The sequence below is a fragment of the Pan paniscus genome, chromosome 7 (genome assembly GCF_029289425.2).
Source record: "Pan paniscus chromosome 7, NHGRI_mPanPan1-v2.0_pri, whole genome shotgun sequence".
NCBI lineage: Eukaryota > Metazoa > Chordata > Mammalia > Primates > Hominidae > Pan > Pan paniscus.
The window spans coordinates 149,547,146-149,564,236 of NC_073256.2; the positions used below are offsets into that span (position 1 = coordinate 149,547,146).

Sequence of the window (17,091 nt, forward strand, 5' to 3'; positions counted from 1 at the left end):
CTTTTCAGCCACTCATTCATTCATTTATTCATCCAGAAAATGGTTGCTGAGCACTTACTCTGCCCCAGCTCTCATGTTGAGCTCAGGAAATTTATTTGGTGGTGGAGACAGACCAGGAAACCAGGAATGTCATAATGTAGCAGTCACACACCCCCATAACTTTGTCACTACCATTGTCATCATAGCGAACATTGTCTTAACTCAATTAATCCTCATAACAACCCTATGAAGTACTATTATCATCCCATTTCCCTGAGGAGAAAATTGAGGCACAGAGGGATTAAATGAATTGCTCAAGGGCTCACAGTTAGGAGGCAGCAAAGTCAGGATCCAAACCCAGGTGATCTGGCTCTGGAGCCCTCACTCCTAACTGGGAGGTGCACCAGCCGTGCTTTACACATATTCATGACTCCAAGCCTTTTCTCAGGCTCTCCTTCTGCCTGGAACTCCCTTCCTCTTTTCCCTGCTTGGAACAGTCCTACTCATCCTTTATGTACACCTGGAGGGGCCCTCCTAGGGGTTCTTATTCAATTGCCCAAGGTCTAGACTGAGCAAATCCCCTCACAAGTGGAATGGTACTCTGTCATTATTACGTGGATCACATTGTAGTAGAATTACATGTAGTCTCGTTTTTTTTTTTCTTGTCTAAACTATGAGCACTCTGGAGCCCAGCACATGAGAGTGCTCACTAAATGTTGAAAGAATGACTGGCCTAACATAGGGATCCATGGGTGGGAGGGATGAAGACAGAACAAGAGAATCGTGGCAGAGAAGTAAAAGAGTTAAGAATTTCTGCTTTGAGGGTCAGCTCAGCATTTAGTTACAGTGTGGCCTTGGGCTGGCCATACATTCTCTGGGCCCATTTCCCCACGAGCACAATAAAGTGATGAGTTAGTTGATCACAAAGCAGGTGGACACAGAAAGCTGTGACTCTCTAGGATGTTCTGAGTCTCTGAGGCCAGGAGAAGTGGGAAAGGTAGTAAGGGGAAGGAAAGGGCAAGGGGGCAGCTGAAGAGCATATTGGAAGAGAAGACATGGTAGGGAGAAAGTTTAAAGGATTAGCACTGTCCATTCCTCTTTCACTCTCCACGATGAGTATTTCATGCTTCCTCTTCTACCATCAGACTTCTCTCACTTCTCCACCTTCCTCCCAGCTGATGACCTTGACTCCCCTCTCACTGAGATCTACCCATGGTCTCACCATCTGGCTCCACTCACTGGACTTCTGTTTTGTGCCAATGGATGAAGGGCCCATGCTCTTAATGAAGGCCCATACTCCACAGACCAGGCCATCTCTGCTTCTCTCTCCTCTAGTCTTTCCCCTTCTCCCATATGCACATTTATCCTTCTCTACTAGACCCTTTCCATCAAAGAAAAAAATTCTTGGCCTCACATCCACTCCAGCTGTCACCTACACTCACTGAACCCACTTGCTCATTTCCTCATCACCCTTCAGTTCATGTCATCTGGCTTCTGTGTCCAGTACTCCACTGAGATTGCTCTAGCCAAAGCCCCAGCCAACTCCAAGTCACAACATCCCATGAGCACATCCCTATCTTATCTTCACTACCCTTATGATAGGAAAGGACCAGTGTAGTTGACCTGTCCAGTTAACTGTTAGATCCCCAATACCAAATAGAGTGCACATAAGGGATGATCAATAAATATATGCTAAATGAATGGACTAAATGAATAAAAGGGTTTTAACAACATTCCAGAGTGTTCTAGATCATGGTTGCTAACAGTGGTTTCCCAGGGCAGTAATTTGGGGGCTTCCTTTCCCCTTCGGCATCAATACTCCCTTGCAGCCCAGATTCAATCAGCCGAGACTGAACACTTGCTATGGGCTAGGGACTAAGACAACTACTCTCACACATTTTACTCAGTTTGACCATCCAAACAACAATCTTCAAAAATGGGTCTTATTATCCAAACAACCCTTGTGTCATCTTACTTTTATCCAGTTTTCTCCCTAAATAATGTTTTCTTCCCAGAGATACAATGCAAAATAAAAACATAGGTTTTGGCACAAGACCTGGGTTCCAATCTTTGTTCCATCATTTATCAGCTGAGCGATATTAAGCAAGCTAATTAATCTCATTGACTCTCTAATTCTTTACCTATAAAAATGGGGTTATGAAAAATGGAGTTACCCCTTCTACTTACCTTCCAGGACATCCTAAAGCTTAAATAAGATAGTATGTATGAAAGCAGATCCAATGTTATTTGGCCATAGGAAATGACTAGTGCATATAGTCCCCTTTCGCCATTTCTAAGCACTCCAATAATCTTGACCCTGGTCATAAAAGGAACAAGTCCTGGTTACACAATGAACTACCTGTTCTTGGTCAAGTATTTTCTACATCGTGGGCGAAGTCTTCTTATCTCCATTTCAGTTCTCATAGCTAACAATTCCAGAGCTGTGCTGTCCAATAGAGTAGTCATTAGTCATAGAAGGTTATTTACTTTAAAATTAAAAAATCTGTTCCTCAATTGCACTGCTAACAGTCAAATTCTCACTAGCCACACGAGGCTAGTGGCTACCATATTGAACGGTGCAGCTATAGAAAATGAAAAGCCAGACATAATTCCACTCTCCCTACCAGGAATAAAACAATGCACATGCTCTGTTTATAAAAAGCAATGTCTGATTTTTAACAGCTTCCCTCATCCCTGCTTGTATATAAGAATGTATAATCTGCCATCACTCCTACCCCAGCATCTTCCTGTACCCCCTCGGACTCTTATGACCAACTTGTACTAAGTCCATTCAGTCTCCACTGGTCAGCAGATCAGAAGACCTGGGTTTGCCCTCAGTTATGCCCAGCATGGTATGTGGCCTGAACTTCTTGGGGGTTCTTGAACTTCTAGGGGCTCTCAGGTTTTTCTCATAGAAAATTGGGTTTGGACTTGAAACTCTTTGAAGTTCTTTGCAATTCCAAAACAATGAGTTTATAATTATAATTTGTAATAAAAAAATAAGAACAGACCACCGTCATCCATCACTGCTAGCCCCCAAAACACAGATACTTGCAAATTAACAAAGAACTACACTAAGCTGAAAATTGTGATATGGCATCATGTTGCAGATGGGCTACGCAACTTCATCCTTCCAAACCTTTGGCAGGAATCTAAAATGGTGCAGCCACTATGGAAAACAGTCTGGCAGTTCCTCAGGAAGTTAAACATAGACTTACCAATCCTACTCCTAGGCATATACCCAAGAGAGTTGAAAACATATGTCCATAGAATGTGTATGTGAATGTTCATAGCAGCATTATTCACAAAAGCCAAAAAGTGGAAACAACCCAAATTTCCAACACCTGATGAATCATTAAACACAATGTGGTATATATAATCAAATATTATTTGGCTATAAAAAGGAAAAAGGTTCTGATAGGCGCTACAACACAAATGAAACTTGAAAACATTATGCAAAGTGAAAGAAACCATGTATACAAGAAAGACAATATATTATATGATTTCATTATACCATGAAATGTTCAGGATAGGTGAAATAAAGACAGAAAGTAGATAGTGATTGCAGGGGCTGAGGAGAAGAGGGAACCAGGAGTATCTGCTCATTGGGACAGAATTTCTTCCTGGGATAATAAAATTGTTCTAGAATTAGATAGTGGTGATTGATACCCCACTTTGTGAATATACTCAAAACCACTGAACTGTTCACTTTAAAAAGGTACCTTTTATGGTATGTAAAATCCTCTTGTGAGTTTTGAAATGTATCTCAAGAAAGTTGTTATTAAAACAAGCATAAACAAAAGACAAGAAAACCTTTAGGAGGTAGGTAAGAAAACACCAGTGTGTTGTCAGCTACTTCTTTGCCATTAACATACAGAGTGGGTTGGAATTCAGGGACATTCTTTTCCCAAGGGACTGCCTTGCTTCAGAATGGTTGCTAAATGAATTTCTCTAGGGACATTATACTTTCGTCCTTGAAAAAAGAAAGAAAGAAATATATTCTCTTAGTTTAAAAACCATTCTCATATCACAGCAGCTGTCTGCAGCACAATGTATTCCTCCAAGTCTCTGACAGCTAGGACAATGCCTTATTTATAATACATCAACCCAAAAGAATGGGCCCATTGCCAACACCTTGGGATGCATACCAAATAGAAATTGTCTTGGTTCTGCATCCAAAGTGTTCTTGTTTGAGTTCAAGGTCACTGTGGTCTCCTAAGGGGAAGTCATCTGCCCATTCTAAGAAGACTCTGCTTTATGCTATCCCAAATCCTCAATGATTATAACAGGGATAGCATTTTAGAATCAAATGGAAACATGTAAGTCATGTTCTGAGCAAGTAAGTCTAGTTACAAGTAAGTATACCCAAACTTTCCCATTCTTTTATTGAAGACTTGCTTCCTCTGACTGCTCTAACTCTCCCACCAGTCATGGGTCCCTTTTGCCTGTTCTCTTTCAGGTCCTCCTTCTACTCTCCCTTCGAACTGCTTTTACCTTGGTCTAAGCCCTCATTTCCTCTTACTCTGAACCCTGCAATATTTGCTAGCTGATCTTCTTGCTTTGACTTGAGTCCATAGATCCATCCTCCACACTTTTTGCTATCATCTTCCTGAAAAGTAGATCTACTGATGTCATTCTCTGGCTCATCTAGCTTCTCATTGCCTTCAGGATCAAAGTTTAGATTCCTCTGCAAGTCACCCGTGACCCTCCATGGTTGTCCCAGTGATTAACACATACAAGGGGATCAAAAATGTTAGTGGACGGAGTGCCCTGAGTACCCTGAACAGAAAGTGGCACCTGCCACCAGAACCTTTTGAGGAGTGAAAGCAAGATAGGAGGTGTGTGGCGGTGGTGATTAGGGGCCCAATCTTTCAGGGTCCTGGAGGTCATGGTCAGGTTTTGGACTTTCTTTACTTTGTCATGGTCACTGACTGGAAGGTTTTATGCTGGAAAATGAGTTGCAATTCTCTTCTATTTCCATAATCTGGAGATGGGAGTAGAAAGAGAAATTGAGGATAATGAATGTGTGTGTGTGTGTGTGTGTGTGTGTTTGCAGGGGAGTTGTGGCTGGGCACAGAGAGAGCCCCCTATCTAGTAGCATTGGGTTATATGAGGGTCCAATGAACCTGTAGACACAATGACAGAAACTTGCTTTGAGGCAGGTTGCAGCCCCAACTATGAGGCTAACTGTCCATCTATGTTTCTTTCCAAGTCAAGGGTTCTAGGAGTCCAGCACACTACCCACACACTTAACAATCTGAGCTCAGGCCCCTGGTATCAAAAACAAAAAAAAGCAGTCTGTTATAGAAGCTCAAGTAGTGAAAAGACCATGGGCTTTGAAGGCCTCCAGATGTAGCCGACATTGGTTCAAAGTGTCAGAGCCTGACTCTACTAGCTTCTCTGAAAGTAGCCTGGGAGTACAAACCATTCAGCCTGGCTCCAGGTGTGGACTCTGGGCCACTGGCTCAGCCCCACCCCAGGGGCTCCTGTTCGGGATGCATTTACCATCACACCTCCATCAGAATTGCTGAAAGTGGAGGCCAGATCTACCTTTGCACAATACCCCCATTAAGTCTGATGCACCTCAAATCTTCTGACTTATTTTATAGGGTACCTGTGGGGAATAAATGAAATATGAACTTGAATGCCTAGAGCATAGTGGACATCCAATGCATATTAATTTCCCCTTCCCTTTTCCATAACCATAGAAAAAGGTTATTATTTTTCTCTGAGATCTTTAGTTCAATCTCCCACCTCTGAGAACACGAAACAGCATCTCTGGGTGGCCAGAGGACTCTTCCTGCTGTCCTCTTCTGCATTTCCTTTCCTGGAGTCCAGAGTAGTCTGTAGGTGCAGGCCATGCCCAGGTTGGAGGAACATCCAAGATTTCAGGGTGGCTCATTGTGTGGGCTGCCCACTTCCTCAACCCACTGATCATGCTCACACATTTGATCGAACCTCTCCTTATCAGCCACTCCGTGCTACTCCATGCTGGCTAACTGGGAAGCCCTGGCTGCACAGAGTAATCACCTGGGGAACATCAAATATACTGATGCTGGGGCCCCAGCCCTGGGGATTCTGACTTAATTAGCTTGAGGTGTGGCCTAGGCATCAGATTTTTTTTTTCTTTATTTTTATTTTTATTTTTAATTTTTTGAGAAAGGGTCTCACGCTCACTGTGTTGCCCAGGCTGAAGTGCTGTGGCACAATCTCTGGTCACAGAAACCTCCATTTCCTGGGTTCAAGCAATTCTCCTGCCTCAGCCTCCTGAGTAGCTGGGATTACGGGCATGCACCACCATGCCCGGCTAATTTTTGCATTTTTAGTAGAAATGGGATTTCACCATGTTGGCCAGGCTGGTATGGAACTCCTGACCTCAGGTGATCCACCCGCCTCAGCCTCCCAAAGTGCTGGGATTATGGGCGTGAGCCACCGTGCCCAGCCAGAACTGTTTAAGCTACCAGATAATTCTAGTGTGCAGCCCAAATTGGGGAACATTGCCCTGAAGAGTGTTCTCCAGGGACCCGTGAGGCCACAGACACGAATACAGAACGCAGGAGAGATGGCTGGTCACGCCCTGAGCATTCAGGTGAGTCCCCACTTGCCTGAAGAAAGGAAAAGAGACCACTGATTCATAAAATCTCCATGTCGCCACCAGGTCAATCCTGTTGGGGTTGGTAGCATAATACCTCCAGGCAGCCTGAGGAGCAGAAAAGAGGGGCAACAATGAGTGGGCACCACCTGAAACTTTTGCACAGAATCCCACACCAACAAAACAACGTTTAAGCCCTGGACTCCTAAGAATTTGAATGTGCATTGAGCCAACATTCAGAAAAAACAAGATTCTTGGCTTTTTGAAGCTACTTTGGGAAGAAAAACTTCCTTGACCATCTTGGAGCTATAATTGGTGTTGTGGTGAGTGGGGGAATGGAGAGATGAACTGGAGTGGAGGGAGAGAAGAGAGTGGTAGGCATAAAATCCCTGAGAGGAACACGTACTAAAGGCCGGTGCTATGGCTCACGCCTGTAATCCCAGCACTTTGGGAGACCAAGGTGGGAGGATCACTTGAGGCCAAGAGTTGGAGACCAGCCTGGGCAACATAATGAAACTTCATCTCTACTAAAAAAAAAAAAAAAAAAAAAAAAAGAACAAAGCTGGGCTTGGTGGCACGTGCCTGTAGTTCCAGCTACCTGGGAGGCTGAAGTGGGAGGATAAATTGAGCCCAGGAGGTCGAGGCTGCAGTGAGCCGTGATCGCACCACTGCACTCCAACCTGGGTTGTAGAGTAAAAGACCCTGTCTCAAAAAAAAGTAAACAATAAAATATTTTAAAATAAACAGAAACAAGTGCCACTCTTTCCAGAAGATTCCCTGAGACTTCTCAGTCAAATATATAGAACAGAGTCTTTTGTACCATTTCTGGGTGCAAGAGAGAGCCTACCAGATGAGGTTTTGACATAAATATCCTAGAATCTCTAGGATTCTCTGATGGTTTGGGGTGTGGGGAGTTAATGGGTCAGGCTCTTGGAAACTGGGACAGGCCTAGGAACCACAATATGCGGGATGACATCACGCACCATCTAGAGTCAGGCACACAGACCCACAGAGACACTACAACTGGAGAAAGCTCACCAGTGGGTGGCCATGCCCTCACACACAGGCAGCTGTAGATAGGACACTCTGCTTTCCTATTCACTGTGCCCTCATCCTCCAATAACCCATTAAAACAAAGCAGGAACTCCCTCTGAAATATAAGAGGAAACACTTCTGCCTCTCTCATCACCTCTCACTGCTCCCTGCAACCCCCAGCCCATGTGAGGCTAGTGATGGAGATGGAAGGCTGGCAGGTGCATGTCCAACATCCTCTGGTCCATGGTTGTCTGCTGGGCAGCACAAATGGGAAAAGTGTTTAATATTTTGCACATGTAAGGCATCTCTTTCTCTCTTGGCTTATGGGCTCTCTGCTTGGCAGATGTGACAGAGACTGTTCTCCTTGTAGCTGATTGGCTAAGTACCTGGACTTTAGGCTGACTCTTCCCTATGGGTCCCTAGGTCAAATCTGAGGGGAAGTAGGAGGAGAAGAAAGCCTAGTACAGCCCCAGGTCCAAGCCAAATTCTCATCTCCAACACACCATCAGTAAAAAAGCTGAGGCCACGTGCCACAACTCATGCCTATAATCCCAGAATTCTGGGAGGCCAAAGCAGGAGGATGGCTTGAGTGCAGGAGTTTGAGACCAGCCTGGGCAACATAGTAAGACCTCATCTCTACAAAAAAAAAATTTTTTAAAATTAACCAGGTCTAGTGGTGTACATGGTGGTACATGTGGTGGTGCATGCCTGTGGTCCCAACTACTCAGGAGGCTGAGGTGGGAGGATTGCTTGAGCCTGGGAGATGGAGGCTGCAGTGAGCTATGATCGCACCCTACACTCCAGCCTGGACAAGAGAGTCTCAAAAAAAACTCAAAAAACCACCGTATCAAAAAAAAGCTGATAGGTTGGTCCTTGAGTTCTGTGTCTATTTCTTGCTTGGCTTAGAAACTGAATGAGAGAGTGACAGGATTGTCACCTTCAGTACACAGAAGAACAGGTGAAATAGATACCCATGGAAACTCCCCATAGCCATCCACAAGTAAGCATGTGCAAGCAGGCCTGCTCCTGCCTGGGCACATTAATACACACACACACACACACACACACACACACACACAAGACACACAGACACACATGGAATCCTGGGTCCTGTCCCAGTTCATGAGTATGTCCCCTCCACATGTGCACACATGCACACATACACACACACACACGTATGTACATATGCATGGATCTTAATCCCATTCCAGTTCATTCCCAGGCAGACAGACCTGAATGAGCTCAGCAGCTGGCTTCCTCCTTTTCTCAAAGTGCTTCTGACGGTGTTGCTCCTGCACCTTGAGGGCCAGCCCGGACCCCAGGATGCCCTGGAGGGAGAGGCAGGCAGGCAGTCAGCCCCCAGCTAGACTGTCCCAGCATTCCCGCTCCATTGCCAGGGTAATGGGGACTGTAGGGCTCAATTGCACTTCAAGTCCTTGCAGTGACAACACTGTACAAAGAAGGGAAGGGGGAAAGAGCCCTTCCTTCTCTTGAAGAGAGTAGGGAGCTTGGTTAAGTGAAATGAGCCTTGAAGTCAGGAAGACCTGGGTTCCAATTCTGACACTGCCACTTTCCAGGTGTGAGGGCCTGGGCAAGCCCCTTAGCCCTGTTGCATATTGGTTTTTTCTATAGGGATGTGGGATAATAATACCTAATGCATGATTAGAAAAAAGTGAGATAATCTTTATAAACTGCCAGTAAGGGGTACTGCACAAAATAGATGCCCAGTAATGTTAACTGAGTTTTAAAAATATTTTAGCTGCTTGAACTGTCACGTGACACTTTGACTATAGCCGGAACTTCCCAGAATTGGGATCTGTTTTGATTTTCAGGTCAGACTTGCCAGTGGATTAAGTGGCCAGAAACACACACTTTCCAAGCTGAAAGAGAACTTGAAGATCTTGCAACATTCCTACGGCCCTGACTCATCAATGAGAAAACTGAGATTTAAGAAGGTCATTTGCTCAAGGTCAAATAGCTTAGGAAAAAAACCGACAAGGTAGGGCTGCAAATAGAGAAAGAACATCACCAATGAAAGAATGGAAGAGGAAGTGGGTGGCAGGGAGATTGTTACTTACAAGTTTTTTTCAAGCTTCATGATTAAGAGCCAGGTTTTAGAACCAGTGGACCTGGGATTCCTGGCTCTACAACCCAGTAGCCTTGTGGCTGTAGAAAATTTACTAACCCAATTAAGTCTCGGGTTTCCCATTTGAAAAACTGAGATAAAAACAGCACCCGACCCATAATGTTGCCATGAAGATTAAATGAGATGATGTGGGTAAAGCATTTGGCATGATTCAGGCACACAGTGAGTTCAACAAATGCAATCTGCTTTCATTATTATTACATATCTGGACACTGGGCGTTGGGGATGTTACTCTATCATAGGTCAAGGCTTATTCTTGAGAGACATGTATTTTTTACATAAGCCAGTAAGTAGCAGGACAAGAGAAGGGAACTCACATAAATGAAGGACCTGCTCTGTGCAAGGCACTGGGAATGCATGAATGAAAAATATAATCCCAGAACCCAAGGAATTCACAGTCCTCTGGGGAAGGCAGATCTAGAAATGTGTAATCCTAGCATAGGGCCAGAAACTCCTTTACAGAATTATTCCCAGAGTTATGCCCAGAGCGACTAACTCAGCCTAAAGAAGGCAGCGTTGAAAGAGGAGTTGATGTGTGAAGAAATCTTTGGCAAAGGAAAGCAGCAGGGCCCGTGGCAAAAAGGCAGGATCATCATGCTTAAGGGAATGGCTAGGGAGTTGGTAGGGTATAAGAGGATAGAAGATGACACTGGAAAGTTGAGCTGGCACCAGGCGGTAAGGGGTCCTGCACGTCACATTGGGGATGTCATATATCAAAGGTACTTACCGCTGGAAGGGCAAAAAAGGAGACGCCAATTAAGGAAAAGGTGGCGGCAATCAGACGGCCTTCCCACGTTTTGGGTGTCTTGTCTCCATAGCCAATGGTGGCCAGTGTGATCTGAAGAGAGAAGAGTTCAGACATGGAGTACCACATGGAGAGGAATATCAGGAACGTGTTAACTGAGCTCTACCTGTAAGCCTCTCCATCAGCTTGGGCAATGCTCCCATTCATAACAAGGTTCCCTTAGGAGAAAAGACACCAAGTACCTAGTAACTTATATGGATGCCTTGAGACTTGTGGATAAGTTAAGGGTTTCCTATCTTAGTCAGTCAACAAATATTTCAACAATTGCAAATGTGTATGTACACGAGCATTCATGTGTGTGTATATTTGTGGATTTGTGATTTTATTTATAGCCATGTTTGTGAATATATGTGTGCTTGTGAGTATATTTGTATGTATTGTGTATATATGTGTGTATGTCTAATGTCTGTGCATCTATCTGTTCTGGTGTGTTTAGTATATTCTTGTGTGTGTTTACATGTTTATGTTATCAGTATACATGTACTTATGCATGTGTATCTGCATGTGAAAGGCAGGATTATCAGAGCAGTTGACAGTGTGGCCTCCGGAGCCTAACTATCTGACTTCAAATCCCAGGTTAGCCACTTACTGACTGAAAGATCTTGAAGTTACTTAACTTCTTCATGCTTCAGTTCCCCTACTTTTAAAAAGAGCTAATGATAGAAGTTGTTTGAGTTTAAAGTAGGTTAGTGAAAGTAAAGCACCCAGAGAGATGCTCTGGAGCAAAGAAAGCCTTCAGTGAATGCCAGCTTTAGCACTGTGTGTCCTTGTGGGTGTAGGGTTGTGCACACACAGGTCTGTGTGAGCACACATGTGTATCTGTCACTGGGTTTGTTTGCACATGCATGGCTTGGCTGAAAATAGCCTATGACTAATAAGGCTAAGTCCATAAACGACCATGCAACCAGGCTGTTCCAAGCCCTGGCTTCTTATAAACGCTAGAGAAAAGTCAATTCCAAGTGCCCACCTTGAAGGAGGGTCTTCTGTCAGCAGGTTCTGAGCTGAAAGAGGTCTACAGCTTACCTCTGACTGCAGAATGCAGCTGCCTGGCTGAACATGCTCATGTGATGCCCTCCACCTCTCTCTGACTCTTGACAGTCAATCTCACAGAGTTGGCCTCCAAGGTAGTGACTCACCAGGCCCCACCACAGGGCATCTGCATAGGTCTCAAACTCCTCTTTCATCTCCTCTCCTTGTGCATCCACCTCTGGGACGTCTTTCTCAACCAGGTAGACAAGAAATGAAGAAAGGATGAGTGTCAGGAAACCGATGTACCAGGCCGTGATGAGTTCCTGAAAGAATGAACAGTGGACATGAAAAGTGGTCACTGGGGAGTCGTTGAGTGGATGCTGGAGCCAGACACACCAGAGTTAGAGTCCAAGTTTACCAGCTCTGTGACTGTGGTCAAATCACTCACCTTCTCTGATCTTCATCTTCCATCACTGTAAAATGGGATCATTAACATGGTAGTTATTTCATCATTAATTAACAGAACAAGTGTATGGCTCCAGGAGGAGGGGAAGATTTCTAGCTTAGGGCCACTTCAATATCACAGCTCAAGAGGCTTCAGAGGAAGGCAAGAAGGCAGGAGGAAGTGGCTGCTTCTTCTAATACAAGGCTCAGGACTCAGGAGACTTGGGTCTATGCAGGACTGCGTAGAGCAAGGAGAAAGCTCGGTACAACCAGGAAAGCAGGGTCTCTGTCCAGAGACCCAGCCCTGACACCAGTTTATGGTGTGGCCTTGGGCAAATTCTCCTCTTCTCCCAAATCTCAGGATCTTCATTTTTTAAATGAAGGGACAGAGCCACAGAGTTCCTGAAATCGTTTTGTGTACCACTGGTGAAATGCAGCTTTACATTAAATATTGATTTAGAGCCTATGCAAAAGAAGGTATCAAGCCTGTAATTTCATGGATATTATCATATAATAGACTAGGACATATGACTAAGTAAACAAGAGTAAGGTGATTTAATGAAAAGTGTTAAGTAATAGTCAGGATGGTATGGATGGAAACTTCACTGAAGTTTCAAAACCCCTAATGGAGACAAGACCTAATGCTCCTTCCAGCTCCAACTTTCTCTCTTTCTCTCATTCTATTCCAGTTTCAAGATTTATCATAGTAGGTTGGGCAGGAAGAAAGGCAAGGTTATTGGTGAACACAATCTGGAGATTTAAGACTGTCTGTCATTCTTGCTGAGTCATCTCAGAGAACAAAGTTGTTCACATTGATATCCTTCCTGTATCTGACCATCTGCGGCCAGTCAGCGGGTCCTTCTGGGCCAATAGAATCTTCCTGACAGGGTTGCTTCCTGCCTCCCTGCAGGACTTGGCTCACATGGGTCCTGCAGTCTGAATAGCCCTCCCACACTGGGACCAACCAAAGAGCATGGAGTCATCTTCAGACTCATGTCACCTCCACTATGAAATTTTTCAGATGTTTGCTCCCCCAATGAAAGATAGAGTTCAGCTGTGGTTCCTTTATTCCCTCCCCATTTTCTAAACATACTTCTCCAAGCCTCCAACATTTTATTATGCTCATTTGCTATTATGCTCTGGCCTTGCCCACAGCATCACATAGACATTGTACGGGTGTGAGTTTGGTCTATAGCAGAGGGGTTCACTTAGATAATACAAGCAACCCAGCCAGCCATTCTCTTTGGTGAGCAAGGTTCTGTGCTGCAGGGAATTTGAGGACGGAAACGTACATGGACTAGTCCTTACCCAGTGATTGCCTGGGCATAAGCCTCTTGCCTATGGAGTGTGGTCCTAGTGCTTATATGTTTTTTCATACTCTCTGGCCCCCAAATGCAAGTCAGAAGTTTCATCTGGCACTTAACAAAAGAAATAGTTGTCTGTTTCTGTGTGCACATAAAAACTGACTGTTCTGGATTAATAAGAGATGGTATAACAGTCACCAATAAGGAGTGAAAATGGGTCCTAATTCTGTACTTTGGAGTCATTTACTTTGCAGTTATTCCAAATAATTCTGACTTTATACAATTTTTGCTAGCAGCTCTGTGGCAGAACCTGTGACTGTTCCCCAACAGGTAGCTCCTCTACCTGCTGAGGCTCCCCTGCAGTCAAGTTGAGGCTAAGGGACTGGGGTCCAGCCAATATGGAAAAGTGATGGGAGTGAATCCCTCCTTGTCCCTTAAATCCATTCTGCAGGATTCTCCAGGTTCCTTTCCCCTGCCTTGGTGACTCAAGTCCTCATAATTCAAGATGAAAGGGGCCCACCCAGCACACATCGGATACACTGTAAGCCAGAAGACGTCTAGGTTTTTGTGCTGGGTGGTGGGAGCTCTAGGGCTCATTTATTTTGGGAGGAGAACCTGACCTATCTTAACTAGTGAAAGCATTAACTTTGAAAGTTTAACCCTGGGCAACAGAGCCTCCCACACTTGATCTTTGAGTGCCCAGAAGAGTTAGCCATAGTACCCGGCCCAGAGTACAATGAATAAATGAATGAAGAAATGAATTGATAAATGTCCATTTGCCAGTACTCTTGGTGATTTCCTTGGGGAAGAGCTTCCTCCCAGCTCTGGTAGCACAGCTTTCGGGAGGACTCACAACACGTACTTTGGAGTCTAACAACAGCCCGTAAATCTAAGTCTATGTGCAGAGAGCTCTGCTCCAGAGCCCATTCCCACCCCTGGGAAACAGTCTCTGCCTCACTGGCGTCTGGCTGTTGTGCAAATCCATATATACTGAGGAATTATATCACAAACTTCCAATGGTCTCTGGTAATTACATGGCAAAAGCCAGCAGGCACTGGGGATCAATTATAGTCTAGAGGAATACAGGACAAGGGCCTAAACCAGCAATTTTTAGCACCAGTGTTGACCAGAACTGTGAATCAACTCAGCTCCATGGATACAGGTTATGGCCGAACCCATAGGGGTTTTATTAACGTGCCCTTTGATAAAAGATAAAATAGAAGGTCAGGAGGAAGAAAGGGGTCTGTACAGGATGCTCTGACCTCACTGATTCTGCAGCCAGAAGTAGCACAGACAAAAAATAAAACACAGATGGCAAGAAATTGCATTCTAAGCTGAAAGATTCCCAGGTATTTTATGCTTTCATTCCACTTTATGTCTATGCTTATGTGTATGGTGTGTGAGGAACAGCATATTCAGAATAAAAAACATTACTATTAATGAGCACCTATGACTTACCAGGCACTTAAATGCACATTTTCTCGCATGAGCACCCAGGAGGATTCACATTTTTACCATTGAGGAGGCTCATTAAAATAGAATGACATCTTTAAGGCCTTCTGGCTGGAAGGTGGCAGAGCTGAATTTTGAGCCAAGTTGCTGTCTGACTCTCAAGCTCATATTCTACTCCGAGATGCAATCTCATAGGAAACCACTACCCCTTCAACGTATCTAGGTGCATCCTTGAGATAGAGAACCAGGGGTTGTGTAGGTATGTTCTGGAGCTGTCCAGCTACAGGTGGCATGGTCACGTTAACATGCATAAGGAAAACTCTAAGCTCCTTAATGTCAAATTGCCCAGGGCTCACTGCCTCAGGTCCAGCTCTCCAGAAACAGAACCCAAGAAAGGGATTTCAGTGTATGTGACACATTTCCATGTAATTATTGAGGAAATGGTCATAGGGTTCCTATTAAAAGAGACCTAGGTGGGACAACAACAGCATCTAGTATGCCTACCAGGGTGGGTGCAAAAAGATACTCTCTTGGGAAGCAAGGCAAGCTTGGCTTTGTACCCCCAAAGAACATCCATCCCAGGGATTTCTCCTGATTTCTCCTCTCGGGATTTTTTTTCTGCCTGAGCTGAGACACAGGGGTTTTCCTTCATTCCTCCAGAATCCAGCTAAAGCAGCTAGATGAAAACAAAGTGCTACCAAAGACCTGGGTTAGGAATAGGAAGGAAACACAAGCAGTACCATGAATCCAAATGAACTGGATTCTGGCTGCTTGGGTTCCATACCTGCTCAGCCACATGGGACTCTGGAAAAGGAATGGACTGAGTTCCATCCCTCCTGGATTCTGATCTACCTGGGGGAGGTGAGCACCACCACCCCAGCAAACCAGCAGCAAACCACTGGACACAAACCCTAGAACTGGAATGCCAGGGTTTATATCCCACTGCGTGACCTTGAGCGGGTACTTCCTCTTTCTGTGTTTTCTTTCTTATCAGTGTAATGGAGTGGCAATAGTGCCTGATTCATGGGATGAGCTAGTCCTTGTCAAGCACTAAGTTGTAGGCACTGTGCTTTGGGCTTTACATAATAATTGCAACTGAACAATATCTATGAGCTTGGTACCTTCTAAGTGCTCTTCACATATCAATTCATTTCATCTTCATCTAACCCTATGAAGTCAATGCATTATTATTCTAATTTTATAAATGCAGAAACCAAGACGCAAAAAATTCCCAACGTCACAGAGGCAGAGTTCAGATTCAAACCAACCTGTGTGATTCCCAAGCCTTCTTCTCCCACTGCATGTGGCCTTGAATGAGCTCATTCCATCCTCTCAAAAATCTGAAGGAATAGGCATTATCATTCCTATTTTAAAAGTGAGAAAACTGAGGGCCAAAGAGGGCTGAGCAACTTGGCCAAAGTCATTTGCATATGGTGGAGCCAATACCTAAGCTCAGTTTCACCTGTTCCTGCTCCCTGAACCACACCTGCTCCTGCCCCTACCCCAGCCCCACCACTTCCTGTTTCTCCTCCTCCTCTTCCTCTTTGTCGTTATCATCAAGGGTGGCAGAATGACTGCCTTCTGGGGACACTGCAAAGGAAGGGATGTCATGGAAGGGCATAGGTGGGTGGGAAGCCCATGTGGTCCTGTAGTTTCTCCACCACACTTACTTTGCTGTGGGCACAGATGGCTGAGCCCAGAAGCTTCCAGGTGCCGCCTCTCCGGTCCATCCGCAGCATGCGCAGGATCTGCAGGAAGCGCAGGCTTCGCAGGGAGGTGGCCAGAACATTGCCTTGGTTTCCCACAGCAACCACTGGCACAGAGGCAATCAGCACAAAGATGTCTGGGAGAGAGGACAGACAGAGTGGGAGGGAAGAGGGAAAGGAAGGTCATGCGAAAGCAATGGCATTCATCATAGGTGCTGTTTGCTGGCAGATCAGCATGTGCCAAGCAGTGGGACAATCTGAGCACTGCTGTTGAATCTTGCCACCAACAACACATGGTAAGTGGGATTATTCTCCCATGACTGATGAGGAAACTGAAGCTCTGAGCCTGAGTGACTTTCCAAGGCCACCTGGCCAGAAGTAGCATAGGCCTACCACACTTTAATGCTGGCTCCAGAGCAGCAATTTACCAAGGTCCCCCACAGTGTGGTCCTTGAGATTCACTCTGGGGCCCAGAGGAGAGCTGCAGCTGCTCAGCCTATGGAGGTAAAGCCTGACACTCAGACACTGTTTCCATATGTGTTTCTCCTAAAAGCATCACCTGAGGTAGGAACTTGGGTTCAAGTAATTTATTGGAAGATGATGTTAGGAAGCAGAAGTGACGGCAGAAGGAGAGAGAGAATGTAAAAAAAAAAAAAAAC

General features: G+C 44.9%; 1 protein-coding gene across 2 annotated transcripts in view; it reads right to left on the reverse strand.

Moving 5' to 3' along the window:
* Positions 1–17,091, reverse strand: part of KCNQ3 (potassium voltage-gated channel subfamily Q member 3) — a 364,765-nt gene that overhangs the window by 42,875 nt on the left and 304,799 nt on the right. For both annotated transcript variants that reach the window (XM_034966614.4, XM_014346019.4), the window contains exons 4-8: positions 16,397–16,569; positions 11,694–11,849; positions 10,480–10,590; positions 8,839–8,934; positions 6,585–6,679 (exon numbers count right to left, since the gene is read on the reverse strand). In XM_034966614.4, the coding sequence (XP_034822505.1) occupies positions 6,585–6,679; positions 8,839–8,934; positions 10,480–10,590; positions 11,694–11,849; positions 16,397–16,569 (631 nt within the window). The remainder of the gene's footprint in view (positions 1–6,584; positions 6,680–8,838; positions 8,935–10,479; positions 10,591–11,693; positions 11,850–16,396; positions 16,570–17,091) is intronic.